This window comes from Lithobates pipiens, unplaced genomic scaffold, assembly GCF_037356315.1.
Source record: "Lithobates pipiens isolate NorthernLeopardFrog02 unplaced genomic scaffold, aLitPip1_a1.2 Scaffold_3, whole genome shotgun sequence".
NCBI classification, from domain to species: Eukaryota; Metazoa; Chordata; class Amphibia; order Anura; family Ranidae; genus Lithobates; species Lithobates pipiens.
In genome coordinates, this window is record NW_027507790.1 from 51,737,753 (window position 1) to 51,757,214 (window position 19,462).

The 19,462-nt window shown below is 40.0% G+C and overlaps 1 protein-coding gene across 4 annotated transcripts in view; it reads right to left on the reverse strand.

Moving 5' to 3' along the window:
• Positions 1 to 260: 260 nt before the first annotated feature.
• GNB1L (G protein subunit beta 1 like) overlaps positions 261 to 19,462 on the reverse strand; it is a 58,546-nt gene continuing 39,344 nt past the window's right edge. For all 4 annotated transcript variants that reach the window (XM_077461674.1, XM_077461675.1, XM_077461671.1 and 1 more), the window contains 2 exons: positions 5,988 to 6,203; positions 261 to 992 (listed from right to left, as the gene is read on the reverse strand). In XM_077461674.1, coding sequence (XP_077317800.1) covers positions 726 to 992; positions 5,988 to 6,203 — 483 coding nt within the window. In that variant the 3' untranslated portion in view covers positions 261 to 725. The remainder of the gene's footprint in view (positions 993 to 5,987; positions 6,204 to 19,462) is intronic.

Sequence of the window (19,462 nt, forward strand, 5' to 3'; positions counted from 1 at the left end):
GGATTCTGTAATAAAAAAGGAAACTATTGGGGCAAGATGAATACACAAACATACTAAAAACAGTGATGGTTTATAACAGGCACAAGCATATAGACTTTGATGAATAAAAGATTTAACAATTTAATGCACCTGTCTGTACAACTAGACAGGTATTCTGGTAAGTTTATGTATACCTCAAAATGTGGAAACATAAAAAAACATAAATATAACAAACAAATGTAGGGTTTTGCATGAATTGAAAAGATCTATGGAAGAATAAATTGTTCAAAAGTGTTCTGATTTATTAATTACTCATTGGGTAATAATTGTTCTTTATATGCTGTTCCCAACATTGGACATCAAATGGATAGCAACAAACTTCTATCAACATGGCTTAAATGGTAAAAAGATATGAAAACACAGTTCAAGTAAGTATCGGGAGGCATGGTTATAATAGAGAAAGCACTATAGGCTAGGAAAAACAGTCACATGTTTTGGTCTAAGGCATCTGCAGTTGCACATGAAGAATCAATGTCTTGCAAAAACAGTATAAAATGTGTTTTTTCCAACAGGGCTACACACTTCTAGACAGGAAGTATTATATTAGGCACTACCATTGTCCTTATCCATCCACAAATACAGTATTCAACACTGCTTAGCTGTTGTAGTTTTAGCTATTTGCTGAAACTCTTACATGATATTTTACCAAAATATATTAGTGAAGCAGTGCACACAATGCATGTTGTCTATGTTTGTGAATATATTGTCCATATGCTAATACGATGATCTTTTGATCCAGCAGCTAGCAGTCTATCTTCAGGTATAATATGGTCTGAAAAAGCCACACAGTGCACACTTGCTGAATGGTACTGGAGAACAGCTAATGGCTTCATCTTCTTCCATCCAAAAATCCGAACGCGGGAGTCCCAACCTGCAGTTGCCAAGATCTTCCTGTCTTGCCTCAATGTGACATCAGCAATGCCTGGATTGATGATTTCCTGCGCTTTACAGGTCTCAAATCAGAATAAAATTTTAAGGATCAAAAAGCTCAACATAATATTCCATAGTAATAATTAAATTAAAGATGCTGTGTATATCATTATATGTTAACCATTTATGTACCAGCCTGTAATACTCCTTCATTACCAGACCATTTTTCAGAGCTGTCATAGTTTGACTGACATTTACTGGCACGGTACTCAAATTAATTTTATGTATTTTTTTCCTTTTTGTGGCATTTAATAATTACAGGTTTTTTTTCCCACTATACCTTTACCTTACTTTGTGGTAAAACAAAAATGCCAGAACATTATGACATCCCCCCAAATTACCCCTTTTTGGATCTCATTTGTACCACAATTCTTTGGAAATTAAAAAAAAAACAACATGCTGCTATGGGAATGGTGCACTAGACACATTGATGCCCAAGCCATACACAGAGTAAGAGAAAGTAAGGAGGTAGGAGAGGAGAGGGACATGCAAAAAATCAGTGAAACGAAATGAATGAATCTGCAGCTTCATTAATTTTTTTTCCCTCAAGTACTCGATCGCTCTCCTTCCCTGTTGTAAGAGAAAGGGGAGGGATCGTCACCATAAACAAAAGCATTTGATCCCTGTGATGACCAATTGCAGCAATCACATGGTATGCAGCCCTGCTGTTTAAAGACCCTGACAGAAAAGGGTTAAGCAGGTACACTGAGTTTCTCTGGGCAAGTCCTGCCACACTATTATGAAACTTAAACAATTTACTTCCCCAGTTTAATTCTTTCTTATGATATTCAGCTATATCATAATTTTGTAACATTGTTTTCTACAAAACGTATAATATTATGCACATAAACAAAGCCATGTACTGAATATTACAAGCCTTAAAATACACTGTTTTCTCATTAATATACTTGACTGTATGTAATGCTTATTAGGTGTTTATTTATTTTCATGATGGAACTGCAGTTGGACTGCAGCCCAGGGTTCTGTAGCTGAAGTGACTATACACAAGCATGCCAATTGGAACATGAGAGGAGCAAGCCACTGTGCTCATTTCCACATGATGTCATTAGCTCAGGTACCTGGAATGTAACATTCCACACATCTGCTTTGCATTATTAATGGATGAGTGGGAAAGGAAACCCGAAATCATTCACTATCCCTATCATTTATGTGGGAGGCACATCTATTTATTTTATTAATGCTCACTAAATACCATTTAGGGAAATACATTAGATAGCACATGGAAATGATCAAATGTCAAAGCTGTCGAAAAGTATTTAAAAGCCAACATATACTATCAAACTACTACTAAACAGCATTAAAAGAAAAGAAAAACAAATATCAAAATGTATAAACAATTTAACACAATATGATACCATTGATGAGAATGAACCTACCCTATAAATGAATGTCAGTAATGTAACAAACTGTACTGTCAGCCTTACAAGCTTTAAAGTATATGTAAAGCAAATTTTTTTTTAAATATTTTGGATAGTATGATGAAGGGTTATGTTTTTTCACTGCTGGGGAGTTTCGGCTTTTCTGGGTCATTAGAATAGAAAATGAGGGTAAATCTTTCAATAGGGACACCTGTTCGGGTAACAACTGTCTAAGAGGAGATTTCCTCTCACTATGGAGACATTTATTCTTATTTCTTGTTGTGTCCCTGAGACAGGAAGTGAAGGAAAATCTATATACAAAATAGGCAGATAGACAGAGCTGCCTTAAGGACCATAACCATGATCCACGGGGGTACGGTAACAAAAATCTAACACCAGAATCAATCTATGAAAAATACAAATACATTTTATTATACACAAAATATAAAATAGTAAATACATATACAGGAACCACCCACTGTCACAAATAAAAAAAGACAACATTATGTAAAATGTCTGTGGTCCCTTACTATCCAGAATTGTAGGCGAGTATCCTCACATGGTTGACCGAAGGGCTCCCAATTTATCAGATATGCTTACCCAATCTGAATACATACAGTCCTCTAATGACCTGTGGTTATCCTCATTTCCCAGGACACGAGGGGTGGTAACCATGTGGTCATTGCCAAATTTGCACATTTGTTGAAAATACTGGGGTCTTCACTGATACGGGGTGTTATACTGTCTATACCAGGGGTAGTGAATTAAAATTCAAGGAGGTCCGGTCACTAAAAAAAGTTTCCAGCCAAGGCCCGAAGTTTGTGTCATGAAAGATCATACTCCTTTCCTTTTTTTGACCCACACTCTTGTGCTTTTCTTACAGTTTCCTCTACACACTGGTAATATTCTGTAAATGTAAATGTCCCCAATAGTGTTCGCCCTTACATCAGGTGCTCCTAGCAGAGTAATTCATTACATTGAGTGCCCTTATCAGACTATTCCCATAAATCAGTTGCCACCATCAGTGTACCTACTTACATCAGGTATTCCCGTCAAAGTGCCCACTTACATCAGGGTTCTTCATCAGGAGGCCCCCTTACCCCTAGTGTCTGCCATCAGTGTGCCCCCTTACATCATTTGTCCCCAACAGTGTGCCACCCTACATTAGCTGGCATCATCAGAGTGCTCCTTTAAACCAGGTGTCCCCATCACATCAGGTGTGCCCATCAGAGTGCCATGTTACATGAGGTGTCCCCATCAGAGTGCCCATCTACATGAGGTGTCCCCATCAGTGTCCCTCTACATCAGATGTGCCCATCAAAGTGCCCCTCTACATCAGGAGTCCCCATCACATTGGGTGTGCCCCTTTATATCAGGTGTCCCTATCACAGTGCTCCTTTACATCAGGTGTCCCCATCACAGTGCCATCATACAACAGGTATTCCCATCATAGTCCCCCTTACATTAGTTGTCCCCATCACAATGCCACCTTACATCAGGTATTCCTGTCAGGGTGCACCCTTACATCAGGTGTCCGCATCACATCAGGTGTGCCCATCAGAGTGCTCCTTTTCATCAGGTGTCCCCACCTGCTAATATGTGCCCGTCAATGCCCCTACTACCATAATATGTGCCCATTAAATTTCTGCTGGGCATATATGTTAATGGGCACAACAAAATGAGTTATCAGACAGAAGGAACCAGAGAGCCCTTTGGCACAGTACTTTATTATCATCAAACTAGTACTTCTGACCTTAAAGTGAAGGGTATTTTTGTCCTGTGTAAGTTCACAGAGAAGATTTTTCTGTAAAGGGGAACTTACCCTCTAAGTACGTTTATGAGTCGAGTTAAAAGGTGTATTTGTATGGGGGCACCATGTCCTAATAAAGCTGGGTTTCTGATTAAATGCGTTGACATCATGCACACATGCTCTGGACCTCACTAGTCATGCTTTCCACTGCTTCCACCTATCCAGGAAGCTAATGCGGGACACCTTTGAAACCTAATGGCAGGTGTATACACGTGGAACACAGCATAGCCATAACGAGCATGCAGTGATCTTCCAACCATTCTCTACCGATCAGCTTTGTTCTTTGCCGTATTTATTGTATTCGTTTCCTGATATCTATTGAGGATCAGTTAAGTACCAGGTTTGAAATTCATGTGCCATTTACAGCACTGCTGGGTTACCAGGACTGGCCTTTTATACCAAGATCAAGGGGCTTGCTCATGGAGCAGAGAGGTTGAACTGGGATTTGTATGGACTGAACTGTCACCGTCTTCCTTTGCGAGTTATATACTACATCTACATATTCCCTCTGCTCCTTGTATACTGATGCCATGCTCACTGTCTTTGGTCTGGAGCCAAGACCTTCTACTTATTGTCTGCTGCTGCTTATCTGCTCCCTGCTGGTCTCTTCCTGCAATTTTGCTTCACGTTTACCTGATGGCATAATGACCATATGTCCATATATTATATGCCTACACTGTGGTCAGCCGCATATGGACACTAGCCTGGCTTCTTTATTTGCGGCATGCTTATAGTACCGCCAACTGGGAACAGTTTACTTAGCATCATACCTTCTTTATTCTCATCTACCTGTGGATTGCCAGCGAGCCAGACTATCCATGTTTATTGCTCATATCTATGGTGTCTCTATCTACCCGGGGACTCTACGCATTGATGCTGCAGCAGAGACAGATAACTGACCCACATTGACCTGGATTCTCCATGTCGGTGGGCTTTGCATGTGACTGCTTTGTACCTGCTGCATCACCATGTTGAGATGTCCTAGGTGTTTTTTGTGTACACATAGGTCCCATATAGTCTACTTTATTTGCTTAGCTATATTAGGGATGACTGAGCTGTGTACATGTTAGTGTGGCGTCCGGTGCACGTTTTTTGGTTTGAGACCATGTTGTCTTTTTTATTGGCGATGCTGGGTGGTTCCTGTATATGTATTTACTATTTTATATTTTGTGTATAATAATATTGATTTGGATTTTTCATAGATTGATTCTGGTATTCAATTTTTGTTACCATACCCCAGCGGCTCACGGTTATGGTCCTTAAGACTGCTATGTCTATCTGCCCAAGTCTTCCATTTAGGAATGATTATTTTAGGTTCAATCAAAAATTTTATTTGATTTGGACGTCATTCTTTTGATTTAACATATATTTTCTTTTTTGTTAATTTCAATATAAATTAGGATCAAGATTTGAATAATATTCTATAAACCTTTAATTGATCAATTTTTATCTGTGTGCTTAAAAATAAATGAATTGAATAAATGTTTGGCATATCACACATGCTTGAATCCCATAGAAAAATATAAAAACATTTTTAACAAACTTGTTTCTTTTTTGTCTGATTACAAAGAAATTGAAATTCACTGCTAAATTTCAGTTAGATTTTTCATATATAGAATTTTACAAGTACCTTTCCTGCCTTCACGGGTTAAAAAAAAGATAAACAAATAAAACAGCCATACTGCATATTTTAAGGCACTCACTCAGAACTATGATGTTGTAAGCAGTCGTGATGAATTGGCGAAGGGCTGCTAACTAAACATTCTTGCAGCAGTAGTACAAGTGTTGTATGGCTGAATGGGTAAACCAGATGGGATGGTAGTTCTCACCTTGAGGTTCTGCTGCTCGTCAAGAGTCCAAACACTCAGTATTTTCTCAGAGGATCCCGATACCCCCTTGGCATTCATGCAGTCAAAGTCAAGACTCATAACAGGTTCTTTGTGGCACATGATTCTGCTCATTAATTTTTGCTCAAGGACATGCCAGAGGACAACAGAACCATCTTCATAGCCAACAATCAATAAGGGACTGGACCCCGACTTAGGCTGTTGAGAAAATAAAAACAAAGAACATGGGATCATAAAAGGCGTTTCCAAAACCAATACAGTAAACAGAAACAGAAGTGCACATCCAATTAGATAAACGAAAAAGTTGATGTCCCTGGAAAAAAAAAAAAAAAAATCAATAAAAAGCATATGTTTCACAAAATGAGGAAATGTAGCTCACCTGATAAGCAGCTATATTTGTCTTTCTGAAAGAAAGGGCTGGGTCTACCTTAATTTCTTCTCTCAGCTGGTTTACCATATTGTGCCCTACTCCCTCTAGAAATGTTCAACATTGATAAAACCCAAATCTCTCTCTAACCCACAGCTCACTCATCACAAATTTACTAGCAGACATATCAGCCTGGATGTCACACCACTTCCTCAAGAATAATATTTCCTCCCCCATGTGCCTCTTTCCCTGACTTCTCTGTCAAGATCTATTATTATTATACAGGTTTTATATAGCGCCAACAGTTTGCGCAGCGCTTTACAACATGAGGACAGACATTACAGTTACATTACAATTTGGTACAAGAGGAATCAGAGGGCCCTGCTCGTTAGAGCTTACAATCTAAAAAGGAAGGGGCAATTGATACAAAAAGTAATAGCTGTGGGGGGAGGAGCTGATGGAGGAAGTAAAACAGTGTTAGTTAGAAGCAGGATAGGCTTCTTTGAAGAGAAGGGTTTTCAGGGATCACCTAAAGGTGGATAGATTAGGGGACAGTCAGACAGACTGGGGTATGGAGTTTCAAAGGATGGGAGAAGCTCTGGAGAAATCCCGGAAGCGAGCATGGGAGGAGGTGACAAGGGAGCTAGAGAGCAGGAGGTCTTGGGATGACCGAAGAGAGCGGCTTGGTTGGTGTTTTGGGACTAGGTTAGTGATGTAACTGGGGGCAGAGTTATGGATGGTTTTGTAAATTTTTGTTAGTACTTTGAATTTTATTCGTTGGGTGAGTGGAAGCCAGTGGAGGGATTGGCAGAGAGGGGTGGAGGACACTGAATGGCTGGTAAGGTGAATGAGCCTGGCAGCGGCATTCATTATAGACTGAAGGGGGGATAGTGTATGTAAAAGGTAATCCAATGAGGAGGGCGTTTCAGTAGTCGAGGCGAGAGATGACCAGGGAGTGAATTAGAAGTTTGGTGGTGTCATTAATTAAAAAGGGGCGTATTCTGGAAATGTTGCGGAGGCTAAGGTGGCATTATTTGGACAGGGATTGTATGTGGACCTGAAAGGACAGTTCAGAGTCTAAGGTTACCCCTAGCACCCTGGCATGTGGGGACGGACTGATAGATGTGCCATTGATCTTGACAGATCAGTCAGGGGTAGGGGCACGTGGCAGAGGAAATATTAAGAGCTTGGTGTTAGATAGATTAAGTTTGAGGAAGTGGTTTGAGTCTGTTAGTAGATCAGTGATGCGTGAGGAGATTGATGGGGTGAGCTGAGGGGCAGAGAGATAGATTTGGGTGTCATCAGCATATAAATGGTAGTGAAAGCCATGAGAGGCTATCAGCTGACCCAGGGAGGATGTGTAGATTGAGAATAGTAGGAGGTCCAAGGACAGAACCTTGGGGGACCCCAACAGAAAGGGGAGTTGGAGAAGAGGAAGTGGAGTTATAAGATCAATGACACAACTATCAAGCTGTCCCTGCATTCCGGCTCTCCTTTTAGCCCCACATCCAACCACTGTCCAAAGCTTGCTGCATCAACCTACGCAACAACTCCAAATTACACCCTTCCTAACCAAAGACACAACAAAAGCTTCACTCCCTGGTCATCTCGCACCTCAACTACTACAATTCCCTCCTTATTGGTTTACTTTACAGGCTATTCTCACTTCAGTACATCATCATGAATGCTGCTGCCAGACTCATCCACCTACCCAACTGTTCAGTGTCTGCTATTCCTTTATGTCAGTCCCTACATTGGCTTCCGCTCATCCAATTAAATTCAAAATACTAACAAAGTACAAAGCCATTCACAACTCGCCTACCAGCTACATCACTAACCTTGTCTCAAAAATTCTGACCCAATCTTTCTCTTTGTACCTCCCAAGACCTACTGCTTTCTAGCTCCCTCGAGCAAACACAGAAAAAAAGTAGAAAACTGACTTTAACGGTTGCCTCTATAATCCCAGAGATAGGAAAGAGGAATGGTCTTGTATTATAGTAAAAATATATATAATTTGAATCATGTTAAAAAACACATATATTAGGAAAAAAGGTAAAAAAAATTAAATAAAAATGTATATATATATATATATATACACATACATACATACATACATACATACACACGAACAGGTCTGAAAAAGTATACTGTCTCATGCAAGAGAAAAGATAAGGAAGCTGAAAGAAGGAAGTCACATGGATGGCCTATAGGACTGGGAAGCCAGGTAGCCCTAGAAGATTCCTTCTGGCTTTGAGAGCAAGAATACAAAACTTCAATATCAGCGCCAATGGATCGCTGCGCGTTTCGCCTTTAGCTCCTTCAGGAGATCCTATTGGTACTAAAAAATATATCATAGTCACTATTGAGTTCATATATAAATGTATCATATTGGATTATACAAAGTTTTAAATAATCGACTCCTGTGATGTCTACAAAATTAAAAACTAGGGAAGACTGCGCAAACACCGGCTAATCTGATCCAAAACAGAGAAGAGGAGGGTATATGAGTATTTGGTGGTATTGCGCTGTGTGAGATAAACAGCGTACTAAAGGTGTACAGTAGAAAGCAAATGGATAAAGCTAGATATCCAATAATAAAGACTTGAGACAGCACCGGGGCCATATCAGAGGCTTACGAACTCAGCGTTCGTGGATTGAGGTGTATGCTTTTTCTTAAAACATTTCTTAAAAGTGAGTGTATTTCGTTTGGGAATTTTTTTGAACACCGCACCTGTGATCTATGTATGCTGTATACCTTATGGCAGTAAGGTGAGAGGCTTGCAGATACACAGGTGTCATCACTGAAGATTTGTCTCATCACTTTGTTTCAGCTAAACCGGTGGTTGTGTCTCACTCTATATACCTTACAATATTGACACGCTTGATTATCACCTATTTTTTATATTGACATAGACTTTATTATTGGATATCTAGCTTGGTTTGTCACTTATTTTTTCACCAGGATCACAATTGTATACCTTTTTTTTTGTATTTTTATAATTGTTGCATATTGACACAGACTTTATTACTGGATCATTGAGTTTGTTTTGTCGCTGACTTTTCACTAGGATTAGATCTTGTTTGTTAGACCTTAGTTTGTACACCATTTATTTATCCATTTGCTTTCTACTTTACACATTTAGTACACTCTGTTTATCTCACACAGTGCAATACCACCATATCACATTGGATTGTTATACATCATTCAAAAAATATTTATAGACCATCATCTAGCTAGAAAATATTACATTTTTACATTTTCTTCTTTCTAGCTCCCTTGCTTGTTTCCAGGACTTCTCCAGAGCCTCTCCCATCCTATAGAACTCCCTATCCCAATCTGTCCGACTGTCTCCTACTCTGTCTACTGATCCCTGGAAACCCTTCTTTTCAGAGAAGCCTATTCTACCACCTATGTAACAACTGTATTTTTACTTTCTCCAGCAGCTTATCCCCCCACAGACCTTACCATTTCTATCACTTGACCCTCCATCTTAAGATTGTAAGCTCTAAAAGGAGCAGGGCCCTTGGATTCCTCCTGTATTAAATTGGGACGTTGCGCATACACACAGTCCGAGTGCGCAAATTGCTTTTTTGGAGATTAGCAGAGCCTTTTTTATCTTTTTATCCTTGCCAGGAATGTTTTTTATGCATTGTGAACCTGTTGGTACCTTTTTTTAATAAATTAGTCAAAAGTATCTCTGCGCTATTGGAGTCTTTTTTTCTCCTCATAAATTTTTGCAGAAATCCATTGGATGACCACATCCAACATGTGGAAGGAAATGTCCATTGATACGCAGTGATCATCTCCTGACAGAAGCATCTTTGAAACCACTTTCCGCAGACGTAGGCCGGTTACCTGTGAGGACAGTTGGTGGTACTTCAACAACAAGCCTGCTGTTCTACTAAGCCTTATCTGACCCCCCTGAACAAGGGTGGTCGCTGGCTTTTTGGTAAGCCTCCATTGCTTATTCCTAGGTGACAGGCTGCACTAGTGGTGGAAACGTATTATTTGGGTTAAGTTTGTGAACACTTCTTTGTTGGATTATTTCACCCATGAACTGTTTTTGCGTTTTGTACATGTGTTTGTTGCTCATGGATTGATCATATTAACACATATGGACTATTATGATGGGTTGTTTTTTTTGATCACTTAATTATTTAGGATACTCTTTTGTATAATCACGGTTTTTAGTCACAATCACTTGCATTACTAGTTTATTACCCAGCTCTACACTTTTTGTCTATTTATTGAATTGTAACTGTATTGTCTGCCCTCATGTTGTAAAGCAATGTGCAAACTGTTGGTGCTATACAAGTCCTGTATAATAAAAATAATCACATCATATCTACTGCCGTTATAGAGCTATAAGCTATGTTTGGTTAGCGTTATGTTAAGCTTAAAAATCTCTGAAAAACCCTGAAAAAAAAATTCCATTTTCTCAGAAGCATCATCAAGCACACTGCAACGTATCTGACCATTTCTGGTGTGGTATAATTATTCCAATGTGTCTGAGACAATTCCTAAAATTAACTTAGAATTCATTGCGACCGTTTTGCATAAAATAAGTATGGTGGTCTTTTGTTCAAAATAAATGCTTCTATTGAAGGGTAAACATAGTGTTAGCCACTACTGTAACCAATAAGATATCATTTGATTAATGATGCTAAAGGTCAAAGGCCATGACATGCTGACCAGACACCTCATTTATTTTAGCCTCGGAAATAACTCAAAGGAGATGGAACCTTGGTGGATAGTGTGTCACATTTCAGAGAAAAGGATTCATCATCTCACCAGAGTGAATTATAATAACCAGTCAGGCAGGAACTGGTCAAGCCGGGATAAATATCCCTAGGGAACGTCAGGTTTAAAGCCTCAGCCTGTTGTATTAGAACTGTCATACACTCAGCAGAGCTATGGAATGAACTGGCTGCAGTGATGCATTCTGAGAAATTGCACCGTCATTTGTTTAACTTGCAGATTTCCAGGGACTTGATTTTTCATTCACAACTGCTCACATGCCACTATGTCTAAATGGCAACAACTTACTTGTGGAATACAAAGGACAATGGTTGTGATATCAAAACAAGGTAAAAGAAAAGTAGGACACAATACTGCACTTTTCCAGCTGACCTATTAAAAATGGTGGTACACTGTGTGATACACAGAGATGGAGGAGACCCTTCTTAGAGGAGAATGTTCTAGGAAAAAATGACTTCCCCTTTGTACATCTGGCTGTTCTCTTTTTTAGCATTAGTTTGCATTTTTTTTTTATATATATTTGTTTGAATTCTGCACTATAGAGAAAGTTTTGCATTCAAAATAATTTATTGAGAAGCCAATAAGGAAAAACAAAACAAATAAATGGATTGAGGATTCCCTGGGCTTTGCAGGTCTCAGATTTGAATAAAAATGTAAAAGGGGCTTCTAAATGTCAGATAATTCAATATATGTGAACCACTTAAAGCTTTTGTTCTGTTCTTTGATTGCTTCATTTATGTGAAACCTCTGGTGTTCCTGAAAGTCCCTCTGTTTTCCTGTTAAAAACTGACCACACTAAGCAGGAGAGCACACCATAATCAGTTCTCCAGCTATGCTGGGAACTCAGTCTGCTCTCCTCCAATGAGCAGACTTGTCCTGACACGCCCCCGCTGCACAGCCATTCACTGGGAAACTCATTGTACTGCTGCTTCTCCTCTGCACAGCTCTCATGCAGCTGAGAACAGAGGAAATTTGATCACTTATAATAAAAAAAAATTTATATATATATATATATATATATATATATATATATATATATATATATATATATATATATATATATATATATATATATATATATATATATATATATATATATATATATATATATATATATTTTTTTTTATATCTATACACAAATGTTTTCCATTTAATTTCTATTTTAACCCCTTGCCGACCAGTCGCAGTCATACTCCAGCAGCTCGGCTCTTTCCCACGAAGCACCTTAGCTGTACGTTGGCTCTTTTCAGAGCTATATTAGGCATGCACGTGCCCCCTGCCCGGCAGTGGAGCCAATGCATGTAGCCGGCGGCCACGATGTCCCCTGGCCACCTGCGATCGATCCACAGAGAGCCAGAGTAGGGATCTGTCAATGTAAACTAATAGATCCTTGTTCTGACAGGGGAACAAAGAGTAATCAGTGATCTCTCTCTCCTCCTCCAGTCAGTACACTCCTCCCACTGTTAGAAACACCTCCTAGGGAACACATTTAACCCCTTGATCATGACTAGTGTTAACCCCTTTACCTGCCAGTGTCATTTATACAGTTATAAGTGCATTTGTATAGCACTGATGACTGTATAAATGTCAGTGGTCCCAAAAAAGTGTCCGATCTGTCCGCTGCAATCCCGCTTAAAAAAAAAAAAATCACCATTACTAGTAAAAAGAACATGCCTGCCGAATTCCTACTAAAGATAAAAGCTAAAAATTTGAGTTAGTAGATATCAAATATTTGTAATTCCATGTTCCAATATTTGTAATTTGTGTTCCATGCATTCCCATTTATGTCAATTGGGATGCAGCGGCTGCATGGGCACAACCGCTGCTTCCAATCTGACATCTGTCTGGATGCATGAGCCCGAAAGCAGACAGTATGAGCTCAAGCATGACGACATGTACACAGACCCACATGGATGTCAATTTGGGAGCAATGGCTGTGTATGTACAGAAACCACATCCCAAATGACATTAATAGGATTGCCTGCACAGGGATGCACAAACACGGCTTTGATGAGACCCCCAATTTCTCTTTTTTGAGACAGAAGAAGGGACTGAAGATAGTCCCTTTCTTTGCATCCTGAGAGCTGCACTGTACTTGATTGAATAGAGAGATTCGTATTCATTCACACAATTGCTCACTATGTCCATCCAAGGAAAGGAAGGGAGCGGTAAACATATGATATCCATCACCCCCCCTTACCCCACACACCACACTCCATCCTGACAGGACAGTTTCGCTTTGCCAAGCAGAAGCTGCAGCCAGCAGGAGGGGAGGAGGGATCTGGCTAGCAGCATGGCACAGAGGAGGCTCCTGTGATTGGGTGACCATTGGGGCAACTGGAGGGAAAACAGCCCCTTGAGTGCTGGATTCATTTTTTTATATTGCTGTGGCTTCAGTGCAACACCTAAAGCTGGCAGGAGGGCAGAGGGAAGCTGGCAGCTTCAGGGAAGCCACCATCGAACAATGCCAGCGATCGGTGCTGTTGGGGGGAGGGGGGGGGTTATCTATGTGGTGGGGATTGGTGCAGGAGGGTAGGGGGAATTAGAGTGGCAGTAAGGAGGGTCATTTTATCAAATGCAGGGTATGTGGAGGCAGGGTGCAGCAGCGGCAAAGTGGCAAAAGCAGCAGCGACTTTTGGTGGGTGGGGTGGGGGTCACTTTTTGGGGTACCAGCTCTGATCAGGACTTTGCCATCCGCTGATCAGCGCTATAGGCCTGCTATGGTCTGCTGACCAATTTTTCTATAAGTTTCTGGTCACTGAAATGACCATGAGCTTATAGCAAAAAGGAGGAATGAGGTCCATACATATGGACCTCGCCAGCTGGCAGCAGTGCTGTAGGTTCGTATACCATACGGATCTGGCAGTAAAAGGGTAAAATAAAAATGGCAAAACAGTAACAAAACCCCCAAATGACCCCTTTTGGAAAGCAGACAGCCCAAGGTGATAGAAAAAAAAAGTTACTATTCAAATCTATTGGGGCCCCCATTTAAGTAGTACCATAGCATGGGTCCATTTTCCAAGCACCCTTGTAATGTAGTAGAATGGGGAACAGAAGTTCCTGGATCTTCCACTGTTCTCCATACTTACAGAAATTTCAGCAGTCCTGGACTCCCAGAAAAGGCAGTAGAGCAAAGAAGTTGGCGGAAGGGGGGGGGGAGGAGAAGTACTATATAGTCACCCATATCCATTTCAAAATTTTTAATATTGGAGCCAGCAGATTCAGCTCAAATGAAGTTCATGGCTGGAGCTTTTTAACCCTTTTACTGACATGTCATATAGTACATGTCTATGGCCAATAAAGGGTTAATATATACCTGACCTTGGTTACACAATAAAATACCTTAAGTGCCCTAATTTTTAACAATCTGATTGTATGCTATATAGTTGGTGGTACTGTATATCTAAAGGATATTTTAAAGAGATTGTACAAACAGATTGTAATGTGAGCAGTCAGTGTTAGGGCCCTTTTACACGGACAGACTCCGCACACGGATCTGCCTGCTCAGCAGGAGATCTGTCTGCATGAAGGTAAAAAATCTTCTGTGTGCAGCAGCCCCCCCTAATACTTATCCAAACCCCCTCTCGATCCAGCGATGTCCAGGAGACCCTTGGCTCCCGCTGCTGTCAATCACAGCCAGTGCGCCAATCAGAAGGTGGAGGGGTGGGGCTGAACCATGGCTCTGTGTGTAAATGGATGGCTCCGGTGCCCCCATAGCAAGCTGCTTGCTGTGGGGGCACCTGACAGGAGGGAGGAGCCAGAAGCACCAGCGAGAGACCAGAGAAGAGGAGCCTCCTGGCTGCTCTGTGCAAATCCAGTGCACAGAGCATGTATGTATATCACGTTTAATATTTTAATTAAAAAAAAAAAGTGCTTTACAATCACTTTATTGAATCAATAGGCATTAAACCATTAAACGCAACTCCCCCCCCCCCCCCCTTTCCAATAAAACAGTTGTGCTACTTTTTTTTTGCACAATGCATGTGTTTGCCTTTGTGCATTGGGGTGCCATTCTAAGTGAAAGGCACTGCAATGCATACATGTAAATGGCCTCTTAATAATGTAATGTATTCATAGAATACACAGTTAATTTGTGCATTTTACATCTGTCTGAAGTTTAGCTTTATATTCACATTCATTTCCAACACCATCAACCACATGTCATGTTGATACGAGATGTGGGAGGTGGGAAAGTGGCAGAACTTTGGAGTTGGAAGCTGTTCATTAAAAAAAAAAAAAAGTTTTTAAACGAATGTGCATGTATGTATGTGTTCTGTGTGTTTTCCTTTTTTTTTTCTACAATTACTCATTTATATTAGGGGGATCTGTTGTGTTTATCTCCCTGTATCTGTTAACGTTACTGTTTGTGTGTTTTAACACAACAACACATTTTCAGCAACATAAAAAGTCTACATGTATTAATTGGAGCTATGAAATTATGTTTGTCACCTGATTCCCTTATATAGCTTACAATTTTGCAAGAAATACCTTGAGGTCATAAAGCTTTCAACAGCACATTCACAAAACATCATGTACTTCACAATTTGTACTTCACAATATGTAATTATATAGAGGCTTTCCTTATCTGAACAATTACATAGAGTGTAAAACAATAAATCAGATGCTCAAAATTGTAAAAAAATAAAATACTAGTACAAAAATGATTTATTCAGTGCTGTTTAAACAATGCCATTTCATTTTCCTCCTAGTCCACAATATCTAGGACACTAAACAGCATTTTAGTGGGACCATCCAACAATATGACATAATTATAATACAGGGCAATATTTATAAAGCAATTTATAAAGTCAGCAAATCATAATTTCATAAACTTTTCACCACCAGACACTTATCAGAAGATTCACTTTCTTTAAATTGCATTAAAGTGGTATTAAATCCAAAACCAAAACATGCATTATACTTCAGCTTAAAAATCTTTAGATGTGGTGGCTTCATCCGTTTTCTCTTCTTTGGCTCCCCCGTTTTCACCTGATGATCTGGCCAGTAACACAACTCAACTATTACTGTGCTCCCACTCTGGATGAAGGAGCACAGGGGGCATAGCAGACAGCAGCATTGTCAGTCTGGAGGGAGGGGAGTGTTAAATGTGAAAGAATAATTTCACAAGTTGATGCCAAACTCCAGCTCACACTTTAGAATCAGTTACAACAAACAGTTTTTCCCCTTTTGGGATAAAAGTTTTACATGAATAAATGAAAGTGGATAATTTTAAGAGCCCCTGTCAGTGTTAAATGGTTTGTCTTATCCATGTAAACTGATACATTCTCCTGGAGAGCTTGTGCTTTTAAAAAATAGACTTACTGGCTGGATCGCTACACAAAAATACAATACCAGCCTAAAACTAAGGCAGCCATAACATGTAAGAATTGGTAAGCTGAAATATATTAGATGTTTCCTTTTGGGTTTAATACTGCTTTAAGTCCCTATTCATTAAAATTGAAAAAAATAATAGCCCAAAGTGGAACTACCCGTCAGACTTCAACCTTTCATTTTATAGAAAACTTTGCCTCCGTTTTGCCAATTTGATTCCTAGCTCAACCACTTCAAGTCTGGACACTTTCATCCTCTTCCAGTCCAGGACATTTTTCAGATGTCAGTGCTCTCACACTTTAAATGACAATTACTCAATGGCAACACTATACTCAAATACATTTTATATCATTTTTGAGACAGAGCTTTCTTTTGATGGTATTTTTTCACTACTGGGTTTTTTATTTTTTGGCTATATAAATTAAAAGAACCGAAAATTTTGAAAACAATTGTTTTTTTAGTTTCAGTTAACATTTTACAAATAATCTTTCTTCATGAATTTAGGCCAAATGTATACTGCGTTAAAATTATAGAGCTTACAAACCATGGTATATATACTATACATATACTTGAAAATGGATCAATCCTAAGGTACGGACTGTCTATCTAATTTCTTGAGGCCCTTACATGCCGGGACAGCATAAATGTCCCCCAAATTACCTTTTTGGAAAGTAGACAGTCCAAAGTATTTAGTAAGATGCATGGGGGGTTTTTTGAAGTTGTATTTTTTGGCAATATTCTTTGGAAAAATCGAATGCCCCATACACACGATCGGACATTCCGACCACAAAATTTGTCCGACGGATTTTGGCCGAAACTTGTGTTGCATACACACGGTCGGACAAAGTTGGTGGAAAATCCGATTGTTCGGAACGAGGCGACGTAAACATTGTACAAAGGGACTACATAGAGGCCAGTAGCCAATAGCTTTGGTCTCCAAATTTTCTCGGAGCATGCGTGTGCGTCGGAATTCTCTCTCTCTGAAAAAGTCAGATGGGATTTTGCTGTCGGAATATTTTAGATCCTGCTCTCAAACTTTTTCTGTTGGAAATTCCGACGGAAAAAGTCCGATAGAGCCCACATATGATCGGATTTTCCGACAACATAATCCGATCTGTGATCAAGACACTGGTATGGTAGCAGTGATCAAGACACTGCTGTGGGGTTTGGCAGTGATCAGGACACTGCTGTGGGGTTTGGCAGTGATCAGGACACTGCTGTGGGGTTTGGCAGTGATCAGGACACTGCTGTGGGGTTTGGCAGTGATCAGGACACTGCTGTGGGGTATGGCAGTGATCAGGACACTGCTGTGGGGTATGGCAGTGATCAGGACACTGCTGTGGGGTATGGCAGTGATCAGGACACTGCTGTGGGGTATGGCAGTGATCAGGACACTGCTGTGGGGTATGGCAGTGATCAGGACACTGCTGTGGGGTATGGCAGTGATCAGGACACTGCTGTGGATATGGCAGTGATCAGGACACTGCTGTGGGGTATGGCAGTGATCAGGACACTGCTGTGGGGTTTGGCAGTGATCAGGACACTGCTGTGGGGTATGATGGTCTGGCATCACTGCAATTGGGAACACTTAATGGGGGCAATGGAACTGTGACACTAACTGTGTAGATAGTGATAAGGTACACTGTTCTGCCAGCATTGGGACAGGTGTGACAGGTGACTGGCTGCACTGTTTATTGACATGGGCTGGCTAGCACTGGCACTGTGTGTGTGTGTATACATACAGTGTGCAGGCTGATAACACTCAAAGGTTGCTCAAACGCTTCTCTCTTCTCTCACAGATAAGCTCTGTGGGAAAAGAGAGAACTGATCTTTACTTTCACTTTCAATATTTAAAAAAAGTGATCAGTGTGATTAGACACAGTGACCACATGGTACAAGAGCAATGTTTTGTGAGCCGCAGATTGCAGAAGACGTACGCATACGTCCATGTGCATCAGCACTGCTCTTGTTTGACCATTTTCATACATGGGCAGGGCAGGAGTTGGTAAAGCACAACTCTTTAATGTTTAAATCAGCTACATACATTTCAGGTCTATCAAAACAAAAGGTATTCAATGTCCTATAGTTTGTTTTCTTTTTCTAGAAAACATTCAAAGCAGAAGTCTGACATACCCCCAATGCGGCAGAGCTCAAGTTCTCCAATCAGCAGAAACATGAGCTTTGCAAGCTTCAGAGCTTTAGGTCAGGACAGCAGGGGCACGTTGGCACTCTGCAAAGGTACCACTGCCTCCACACAGAAAGGAAAGGGTGCCAGTACGCTGGCAGGGATCAGGCTTTTCTACTCAGACTGTGGCTCCTTTCTTCAGAAAACAAACTATAAGACTTTGCAAAACTTTTGTTTTAATGCACCTAGAATGTACTTAGCAAATTTAAACTGAATGTTCAGTTGGCCCTTATGTACATGTTCAGGGGAGGATATCTTAAAGTACACATTTGTCCAAATAATAATAAAAAATAAATAAAAACATTACTGCCCATCTTAAATTTGTACTATTGCTGGCACAACAATCAAGCCATGTAGAGTGTTTTCTAGGAACAATGATGACCACTTCTCACTCTCATGAATATTAAATTTTCTCACAAATGTGTGTACTTGCTTGAAAGTCTATCTATAGCTATATATCAGATGGTGTGGATTGTATCCTTCACTGGGAAAAATGGAAGCGCACAAAAGCACTGCGCAAATTATATATATATATATATATATATATATACATATATACATATACACACATATACACCACTAAATAAATGCACCCATTCAGAAGACTAATGCAAGTTACATGGGAATGTCAAGGCAAGTGAGGACAGGCATACTGTACGTTTCATCAACTGTCAGTTGCTTATCTCTGTCCAGGATAACTTTAATAAAATTTGTGTTGCTTCAAGGGAACCTTCAAAAAAAATTAAAGTTATTTCACTCCAAACATTTTCTGTAACTAATGATCAGACTTATGTAACAATAAGGTAATGATCCAC